Source organism: Pollachius pollachius, assembly GCF_949987615.1.
Source record: "Pollachius pollachius genome assembly, chromosome: 2".
NCBI classification, from domain to species: domain Eukaryota; kingdom Metazoa; phylum Chordata; class Actinopteri; order Gadiformes; family Gadidae; genus Pollachius; species Pollachius pollachius.
In genome coordinates, this window is record NC_136935.1 from 3263037 (window position 1) to 3274301 (window position 11265).

The 11265-nt window shown below is 43.0% G+C and overlaps 1 protein-coding gene across 1 annotated transcript in view; it reads left to right on the plus strand.

Annotated features, from left to right (window-relative positions):
• The window catches only part of LOC307070523 (uncharacterized protein), a 105545-nt gene that overhangs the window by 9052 nt on the left and 85228 nt on the right, over window positions 1-11265 (plus strand). The window contains exons 6-8 of the mRNA XM_079729027.1: window positions 294-569; window positions 2371-2451; window positions 3210-3329. Coding sequence (XP_079585153.1) covers window positions 294-569; window positions 2371-2451; window positions 3210-3329 — 477 coding nt within the window. The remainder of the gene's footprint in view (window positions 1-293; window positions 570-2370; window positions 2452-3209; window positions 3330-11265) is intronic.

The window sequence follows — 11265 nt, forward strand, 5'->3', positions numbered from 1 at the left end:
CCTATGAGGCCAAATTAAAATTTCTCTGGGAATGTGAATTTCACAGTTGTGTCTGTGATTACCAGTATGCATCACCGGCCTTCCAAAAAGGCTAATGTTTTGGCAAACACATTAAGGGATGCAACCATGGATTCAGGGTTTTAATGGTCAAAGGGAAAATGGCAAAATAAACCATTCAAGCTCAAACTCGATGGACGTAAAAGCACATTTTGTTTTTGCAAAGCCTGTAATAATCCGTGTGAGCACCGAAAAAAAAAATCGAAAAACATTCCCCTGTCACCACTCGGCCGTAGGTGTCCCTGGTGGTGGACGGGGCGAAGCGGGCGGTGGAGTTTTCCTTCCAGGGGCTCCAGAAGAATACCCTTCACTACACCTTCAGGGGCCGCGACCTCCACGCCCTCTTCGACCGCCAGTGGCACAAGCTGGGCGTGGCCGTGCAGAGCACCGTCGTCTCCCTGTACGTGGACTGCAAGCTGGCGGAGCGGCGGCAGACCGAAGACAAGGTCGACATCAGGCGCAGCGGACGCACCCTTGTCACCACGCGGGTGGAAGATGGCCGCCCTGTTGACGTACGTCACATGCGCGTTTGTCTATTTGTCGAACTAGTGGAAGTGTGGAAGTGGTATTTGAGCTGCTGTTTGTATGCATAGCATCTCAAACTGTATACACTTTTTGGGTCGATAGTGAACCTGTTTAGTATGGCTGTTTTAGATACATGTGATACGGCTTCGTAGTCTTACTAGTGGAAATGTAGAAGTAGTATTTGAGCTGTTGTTTGTATGCATAGCATCTCAAACTGTATACACTTTTTGGGTCGATAGTGAACCTGTTTAGTATGGCTGTTTTAGATACATGTAATAGGTCTTGTACATCAGATTGCGTCATGGGATTATTCTGTTGCCGATAGTCCCTAATTTTGAGAGGATTCAAGAGAGTTGTAGTGTGATAAAATCCCTGATCAACGTGAATGTAACGTAACCTAGCCTAATATAAACGTTGGTTTGCCACGTCTCTCCTGAGAAAACCCAAACCCTGAGAAAACCCTAACCCTAAGGACGAAAAACTCCATAACCACTTATGGCTGGTTCAGACTACACGATTTCAGCCTGATTTTGCCCCGATTCTTTCGTCGCAGACAAATTTGCGAATCATACACGATTTTGAAAGGTCGGCGAAGAGACGAGGTCTTGTAATGTGACATGCTTGCGATCTGCGATGTTTTCGTCTGCGACGTTCGAAAGCCCCACGACGAAAAGTTTGTCAAATTTTTTGGGGGAATTGCATGACGTATCCATTGTTGACATGAGGGAACCCCGCCCCCAGTGGCGCGAGGGAACCCCGCGAACAGCTGGGGCTCACGCGCAGCGTTCAACTTATTATGTTCGTAAAACATTACCTCCTGTTCGGTATGTAGCACCGACAACCCGAGCTTGCCTCTTCGTGCAACCCAAGAACGAGTCCACAATCTTTTCTTCTTTTTCTTCCTTTCCGTTTCTGTGCAGAGGACGGCCAGCATAATGCCTCGTGCTAGGTACTCGGGGTCCATTGTTAACGCTTTTTTGCTAGGCTACGTTGTTGCTGCGTCTACTTTGTATCGTTCATGTCACGCGAAACGCAACTACTGTGAGGAGTTGCTGCATTGAGCAGATATAAAAACTACTGTAACCTTTATGACAAAAATGTAAAAAGCATTTATGTTAGTTCTAAACCTTAGATTTTCTAAATATCTTGCAAACGTGAATGATACAAAGTAGAGAGCATCGCACCCTCGAATCTTGTAGTGCGGCCAGTCTTACGACGAGACAAGGCCCGGTTTCCTGGCTCCGTGATCGTATAGTGTGACGTGTTAAATCGTGGAGGAATGTCTGAGAATCGTGTAGTCTGAACCAGCCATTACACAATAACTAACATTCCAATGCTCCTATGCTTCCAAAATGGAGGCAGCATTGGGATGTGACATCACGGTGTACAGGCCATAATTGGGAGCAGGTGTAGAGGGCTGAGGGATGACTCATCCCTAATCAAGACGCCACACAGAGTGTGGAAACGTAACCTTTCTGCTGGGAGTCAAACACCCTAACCACTAGAGTTTTCTGCTGTTCTGGAGTTTAACTAAATCTAGCTAAAACTTAATGGAGCTTAAGTATCGTTGAGCATAGGCGGCAGTGCGTCACAGAAGAGCAGAATCTCCACGCGGCACTACCGCAGAGCAGATGTTGAAACAACAGCACTCAGCGGGCGCCTAGATTTACAGCCCGCTGTGCGTGTTCTCATAAATGTTCACACTCAAACGGTTATGAGATTAGAAACAACCTTGTGCAGCTTGTGTCTTAAATCATTGTTCTTTCCCTTCTCCTCCCCCCCCTACAGATAGAAGTTCAACAAATCCTTATCTACTGTGATCCGTACATGGCTGAGATGGAGAACTGCTGTGAGCTGCAGGAAGCCAAGGTGAAACGGTGCAATCTTGATTCTTTCTATGCATTTTTACCATTAGCGCTCTCCTACAAATGACCAAGGGCCGAAAGCGCTAAGGACCCGTGGGGTCGGTCTTTTTTCTTTTCTTTCGGACCCCATCGGTTATGAGATACTTGTGTAAAGATAGCCAGGAATCAAGATGCATTGAATCAATGAAGGGTTTACATTACATCCCTTTTCAAATTGCAGCCCGCACCTCTGACCTCTGGTATTGTATGCATCCATATGGTCACTCTGTACGTTGGTATTGAATTACCGCGGCTGGGGAGATAGAGACATGACCTTGGGGAGATAGCTGAAGATGTGGCAAACTTTAATTTCACTCAAATATAGAGTATTAATTAAGACTAGGATAAGATAAGATGTGCTTAGCTAATCGCAGAAAGGAAATGAGGGTGTCACAGCAGAAAAGACAGGATATTAATATGAATTATAAAGAGATTAAACATTTTCTCTGAATAGAATCGACAACAAATATATGGGAACACATCCATGCACCATATGTGCAGTAGAAATGTAACTCTAAAAAGTAGTAAGTACCACTGTCACGTTGCCTTTTTTTTTTTTTTCTTAATCCTCGTTCTGACCTATTAGCGTATCCAAAAATACCCGGTGCATCGACAGATAGCAGCCACCGCAGCCCCACTCTGCACTGTATAGTGCCGTGCCTTTGATTTACCTTGCCATTTATCTGAGGAGACTAAATGATTAAAATCTCTGTATTGATCCAGTGGGGAGCCAATAAGACATCTGACGAGACCCCCCCTCCCCCGGTGACAGGGCAGTTGCCCCTGATGCTCTCCCTGCCTGCCCCCCCGCCGCTTGACGGATGTCCATGTCCGGCTGAAAAGGTACGATCAATCAAATCCAATTAAGGTGGCTAATGGAGTGAGAGTGCTGTGCGTTGTGTCATTGAGCCCGGCCACTGCTCTACCGTCAGTGGGCAAAGGAACCAACGCAGGAAGTCAAAGGCAGTACAGGCATGTGCTGCATCTGTGTTTGTAGTGAATCCCACCCTAATTCAACCTTGTATCAGGCCTCAATTTGTTTCAGCACGTAATTGGATGGATTCCGGGTAACGTAAGCAAACAAACCAATAGCTAACCTGAACAAGTGCGGTCTATAAGAGAATGTCCTTGCCTATGGAATCAGCCAGACTTTTGAATAGAACATGAGGAAATAGAAATGTTTTTTATCGCGCATACCATATGAAATAGATGGAGGTTGTAGTCAACATGACCTCAGACTAGATTGACAGCGGATATGGCTATTGTCATTGACCAGCATCTGTTTATGCAGCGTCGTTTGCATCTGCATTCTCCTCCCCGGCGCTGATTTGCATACGTTGATAATGTGGCAGGTTCTACCACCTTGAGGACTTAAGGACCGCCTTAAGTCCTCAAGGTTTTACTTAAGTTATTAAGTAAAACCTGTTTGTTTGAGTCAATGATTTCGTACGTTGCTTTATAGCGTGATTGTTAGTGTCATGTTGTCAGCCAACTCAGTTATTGTGTCAGTTTTATAGTTATTAGATGAGACAGACATTTCCCTATGTTATTACTGTAAGTGTCTTAATATATAATAATTGATATTATTTTCATAGAAATCCATTTTCTTTATTGTTGCATTTAAGTGTCTGCGTTCATTTGTACCTTGTAATGTACTGTACTGTACTGTAATGAACTATACCGTACATGTGCTTTGATATTAGTGGTATGATAACTTTATGTTGGGAGATACTGGCCTCCCAGGTTTGGCTGGACTTCCGGGACTTACAGAGGAGAAAGGTGTCAAGCTAGCACTAGTGTTTGGATGAGGTTTGATGCATTCACTGTTCCCCAGCACCAAACCGACGCATCACTAAACCACAAAACAACAGCTCTAAAAGCCAAGAAAGCGAAAATACGACTAAAAATAAAACAGGCAAACCGGTACCGAGTGCTAACTTCAATTCAAAGACAAATGGTTATCCGCTCCCAAGTTTAACTGTGTACAGGCTCCCGCATTGGAGGCCTTCCAATACAAAATAGTTTGCTCCTCATAAACAGAAAGAGAAAAAGATGCATAGTCATCTGAATTCTAGCCCTTGTTAGTGGCTCGTGGCTGTGGGTGGGTTCTTTATTGCCTTGTGTCTCTGTACCTCTGCTCTGCCTTCACCTACCATGACCTACCTGAAACGATGCCGGGGATGCTTCGTTAATCCCCTGACTGTAGCCAACTCCAGGAGGTTTCTACACCAACACTTACCGTTCAGTTTATTTTAAAACATGTGATAGATCATACGAGATCAGCGATGCACATATTTCGCATTTGTTACGCTTGTGCAGATCAACACATACAAACATATTTTTTAAATAATTATATATATAGAATTCTAACTAGTAGTCGTATACTATAGCTACTAAAAGAATGTATTGCCTGGCTAGCTCGCCATGCTATAAGTTAACAAAGTCCTGGAAGAGAGATGCCTGGTTTCAGCATAGCCGACAGGTTTGGCTCTGAGTCCAATGCCTGGGAATACGCAGATGCTGCGATGCCTATTAAGGCCTGGATATTAAGAGCAGATGGCTTCTATAGGGTCAACAGCCTAATTATCCGGATATGATCATGGGATTACGGCGTATTCCTGGACCGCTGCAGTATTTTTGTTTTTGGAAGATCACAATTCCTTGAAGGCGTAAAAGTGAAACGGCATTCCATCACTGGACCAGTAGGGCCGTGTGCTCGGAGTGGGAATTGGGCTATTTCTGTCAACATTATAAGTTTTTTCTTAGTGTTATAGTTGCACTGTCTTGGATGGTGTTTCTAGCCAGGTTCGCAATTACTAGGATTTTAAGCATTCAGAAAAAGAAAAACTTGCACCCATGTGTTCCATTAATCAAGGAAACAGCAAAATATTAATCTCTTATTTATTATATATTTTAGCTACCCAGGTATTTTTTGTGTTTTTTTTATGATACGGTATGCCATGCCCAGAGGAACCTATTAGGCTGCTATTTGACGATTTTACCTCAAGTTGTTACTATCATCTTGATTTAAGACAATTCCATAACTAAACCAGTTTGAGTTACTTTAAAGGAATATAAAAAATTACAACCTTTTTGGAACGCTTTTTTAACATTTGGTAGTGATCAGTATGTGTTTGACATTTACTTTATTCACGCAACCTTCTCTTATAATTATTTAGAAACCAGCTGTCAATTCTGTGATAAAAGTGTCTGATGTTAAAATCTGCTAGCTGAAAACGATGTGACAGAAAGTCAATTTAGTCCCGTTTTATGATTTAGTAACTTTTGCACCGGCATGATTGCTTGTTAAGGTGTTGAAATAGATTTGTAATTATCCTCCTGGCTTCACTTTCATAATTGACGGAACAAATGCGAACTTCAATTAAAATAGAGTGTGTGTGTGGTTGTGTGTGTGCCTGTGTGCTTATACACAAAGCGGTGGGTCTATGATGCATTGCTACCCAACATCGGACAAGGTTGTCTGTTGTAAGTTATGCACAATAATACCACCATGCTATCTTTAACTTTGAACATCTTTCAAACAATTTCTAAGGATGGGATATAATCCTTAATGCTTGTTTTCAAAGACAATTCAAATGCATCGTAATGTCACCGGCAAGCGATAGAAGGGCATTTTGAATATACTGCCCATGAATCGAAATAGTGCATGGTAATTGGACAGAGCTACACCTCATAACGGACAACACAGTGATCCCAGTTCATTTCCTGATAATTAACTCAGTGACTCCTCCGTTCCGTCGGCAGGCCATGTCCTGCTCTACGTGTACAGACCTCGAAACCACCAACACCTCCAATCTAATTTTGGAGTCTTCAACAAATCAATACTTGGCACAGTTTACTCACTAAATGAAGGACAGAATTCATATGAAATCCTATTATGGTCTTTGAGTACCGAATCGATAAATTTGAGGGACAAACATGATTCAAGCCCCATATACAGTGGCCTTCATCATAAGCTGTCACTTTTCCAAAGAGGCACACTGGTAGTGCTGGCCTTATGACCTCTGGGCTCCGCAGCACCGCAAACAGCCGTCAACCAAAAGGGCGGTTGAATTATGAGCTCTTAGGAGAAATAACACTGCCTACATCCTAACTGATTACTGTTCATTCGTTGGGTTGCAGCGTGCACTCAGGCCTTCAAAAACCTGAACAATATAAAGTCTATATATTGTATGATTATAATGTGTTGTGTATTTTGTGAGCAATTCATACAGCTGTATGCTGGACATTAAATTATAAACCCTTGATCTAATAGAACCGAATGGTTTGATAAAATAGACTTACAATCAAACAATGAAGTTGTTTCAAAGTGTCTTTTCTTTTTCTTCTTTTTACTTTATAATAGGACACATACTATTAAAATACCATACAAAATACTCATGCACAAAATAGATTGGATATCCGATCAGTTTTGGTTTCATAACAGCCATGGCAGCAGATTCTACGAAAAGAAATGCCCTTTTCTTCTCTTGGTCTGTTCTCCGTATACTTTCATCGTTTTCTTGGCCGATTAGTCTTATCTGCATCTGATAAGCCTGCGAAATTAGTTCAAAACTACTTTCCCCGCTGCTGTTTTTGTATCTGGAGCTGTTTATTCCTCCTTATTATCTCCACTATAGCCTCTCTCCCACTGTTTCCACCTCTCCCTACCTGCTGGAGGTAAACACCCCTATAGCACAAGTCGGCTAGCAGCCACCCCTGGAAGGCTATGATTTCTCCCGCTAATGGGTTTTACTGTGGACTGTGTTGTCTCTCTGCACTCAATGTTTCTTTTGATGTCAGGGGAGGCATTCTCCCCACACCTCCCCTGTATGGATTTGGGAGATTGAAACCACGGACGGAACCAGTTGTTATATTTTTCTGCTCAGGCGCTGCCTGTCTGTCAGCCTGTGATTCGCGTGTGTGCCGTCTGTTCTGTTGCTGCTCTGTAGTCAGAACTCTTCTGCTATATCTTTTATTGTAATCCATGGCTGCTCAAGCCAGGCATAGGTCCAGGTAGTGGAAACACATTTTCTTCTTCTTGATTAGGGACCCCCTCTAGGGTTTCAGGTGTTTAAAGGGCATTTGAAAATGTATTATATGTTTTTTAGTTTTTTCTACAATTCTACATTGACGTGCGTGATATAAACTCAAGTCTTTAAATGTATTGATAAAGAGATTAGTTGGTTGGCTGGTTGATTCTTGGTTGATTTGATTTTGCCCACCATACCCCTATTGTATATTCTCTGTTTTTCTGGGAACTTAGGTAGAAATACACAGAAAAAACATGGAAGAAGAAGACAAACACATGAATATAGCAATATATATCCTATCATAATCACTGGCTTTCGTATAAGTATGCTATAACCTTCTTCCTGACAACTAAGCTTGACCTTGAATACAAGACTACATGGTAATGTGTTTCAATTCAGCCTTACTGTAAGGAGAACGGCCAAAATTGTGACCTACAGGGAGGGTTTTGGGGGGAAATGTATGGGGATTATCACAGATGTGTAACCGCAACCGACAGTACTTCCCAGCCTCATAGTCAAGGAGTTGGATGGAGGACTTTAATTCACTGCAAAGGGATTATACTGCTATGATTAATCCACAGCCCCCCCCCCCCCAGGAAATTAAAGAGATAAGTATGGGTCATAAGAATGAGGCTTAACTGCTTTTGGTGTGTAAGGAAATCCATTTCTATATCCCTGCATTGAAACCATAGCGTTACAGAGACTACCAAATGGCTTTAATTGAAGCATGGTAAAAAGTTAAAAAATATTTAAACGAAGATACCAACCCCAAAAAAACATTAACGATAATGGAAATGAGATGAATTTATTTGCCATTTCCTGCTGAATTTATATTGAACGCACCTGCCGCACCAAGGTTTGTTTTCCATTTTGTGTGTCTAATTAAATTTGCCACTAGACCTCCAAATCCAAGTTTTATTTAAAACTTCTATTGAAAACCGTGAAAATGTCTGATCTCATTGACACTTCATTTCTGTTAGCTGTCAAAACAATCCGTTATTCCCCGACAGTCATCATGTTTAACATTGGTAAACTGTAATTACATTTGCAGAGAAAGGTTTTGTGTGTGTGTGTGTGTGTGTGTATAGACGGTTGAATAGAAATGACAACCAAGGCGAGACAGAGATGATGTCAGACCTAGCCTCCATACATTGTCGTGGGCACCGCAGGGCTCTGTACAGACTTTAATCTCTGCCTGGTGAATGACAGCAGCTGTGTGAATTCAGTGCGCCACAGTCTTGCATAAATGGATCGATGAATTCTAATTGGAGGGCATGGGAATGACAGTAAATCTTATCTCATGCTCATTGTCAAGTCATTGGAGGAGCAATTATTCTCCCCCTTTGAAGAATAATGTGTGCTTTATGTGTCGATCAAACATTGAGATCATCAACGAGAGGGGCGCGCACGGTTTATATCCGCAGGTCGCATTTACTCGGTCGTGGCCTCGAATGGTTTCTAGGACCCTGCCCCGGGTTCTAAGATGTGCAGCCACTAAGCCTCGACATATATGTGCATGGATCTGCACTATAAATAAGCAAACCATAATTCTGGATTTAACGTGCATTAAGCTCTGTGTGACGTGCCGCTCTGCAGCAGAGCTGTCCTCTATGTCTACTAAACTGTAATCAGTGTGAACGTTCTTCTTCCTCTGCGTTACTTTACTTTGTTTGCTTTGGCCATCTTTGCTTTTCATTCCTCCACTTCATTCTATTCCTGTCCCGTCCTTAGGTTTTCGTATATTAAGGGTTTCATGTCATATATATGTATTAAACGCATTATAATTCTCTGAATAAATGTGCCTAAAGGTATACTGTAGGAAAGCTTCTGGATCTAAATCAGCCTTACCATTTGATTAGGCGAGACGTCCGCTTAGTGTTATGCTACGAGTGTGGCGGCCATCACTGAGGGTCGTAGGACAGGAAGTACAAGTGGGAAACCCAGGACAGTAGATGGGGCTTCTCCCAGATGAAACCCGATCCCTCCTCTTGCACCACCCGGCCTATTGAGTGGCCAACTGTACCCGGCGACTTGTCATTCATCAAAGCTTTCTGGAGGCTCCCGAAGCCAAGCCTCTTACACACACAAACACACGCGCACACACATGCACACGGACACACATACACACTCACACACACACACGCATGCACACACGCACACACACGCACACTGACACACACACTCTCTCACACACACACACACACACACACACACACTCTCTCCCTCTCTGTTATGTATTCCTAAACCCGACTCATTACAGAGAGAGACACGTATTTGTTTAATAAATTCAAAAGAGATAAAACGTTTTCGAAAGGTCAGAATTTCACAATGTAATGCTTTGTTTCCGAACTGCGTTGCCACAGTGCCAGACATGAAAAAAAAAAGATTATGCTGATACTAAAATATAAATATTATATCATTTAATATAAAGTATTTAATAAATTATATAATTGTTTGCGTTGAGTTATAACTGGCCTTTGAATAAAACATCTGCAGTCCTCAAACGTGGTTGGGTATATTAATCTTTGACATTAATGTAAAATCTGCCGGGCGGTGAAATATACGGCAGTGAATCAAGATGCAGAAAATATTCATCTTATCGACACGGCCTGAACCACATTTCCCTCTTTTCTCGCGTGAGATGCAAGATTGAGCTAAGCTGCTTCGCAACATAACGGCGCACTTGTAAAGTCTCTATCAATAGCAAACGCATTAGAGTTGAGATTGATGCCGGGGCAGTCTGTCTAACTATCACAGTATTTTATATCTTAACTGTGCTATTCCAGGGATTACTCCAGGCAACTGTTTAGTCTATGCAGCCAGTGTGTGTGTACGTGTGTTTGTTTGTTTGATGCGTCTGTTTGTGTGTTTGATGCTAGTGTGTGTGTGTTTGATGCTTGTTTATTGGTGTGTTTGACGCTCGTGTTTGTGTGTGTGTGTGTGTTCTTGCGGCCGTGTGTGTATGTGTGCGTCTGTATGTACGTGTGATATTTCATCAGTACAAATCGGCCTCCCCATGCAAATCTGAGGTTCAGACAGGCGTTCCTGGACATAGAGTACTACCTCGGTGCTAGGCTGTGAGACCACTATCCGACCACAGTATGTGTTTCAATTACTAATATTGCCGAAGCCTCCTGTTGGTGTGTACAGGGAGAGCTGTGCGCCTTTCTGCTGTCAATAGCGGGAGCCCAATGAAACGTTCTCCCCCTACACTCTATAATATGGAGGCTGGCTTGGGCTTTATTGACCTGCACGCTGAGGTCATGAAACCGTATAGGCGCCGCCACCCTGACAGGCTTAGCCCGCCGACACGCGCCCAGATAACTCAAATACGTTTGGCACGGCGGGTGGAAAGTAGGAAGAGGCACGGAGGAGTCGGTGTCCAGCAGGATGGTACTTAAAAGAAATCGGCTCTATTTGTAGAAATAAGCCCCCTGCAAGTGTGTCTTGCTACATATAATCTTTGAAGCGTTGGTGTGCTGTGTGTGTGTGTGTGGAGGTGAAGTGATTAAGTGTGTGCCCCACTATGCAACAGTTTTCACGGTACTTTGTAATATCGTTCCTGTACATTTTCCGGTGCATGTTGTGCATGGCCAATGCTAATTTGTTTGGGGCACAGGATATTGTTTGCTACCATTCACTCTCTCTCTCTCCCTCTCCCTCTCTCTCTCCCTCTCTCTCTCTCCCTCTCTCAATCTCTCTCTCTCTCTCGCTCTCTCTCTAGTGTAAATACAATTATACAGTAT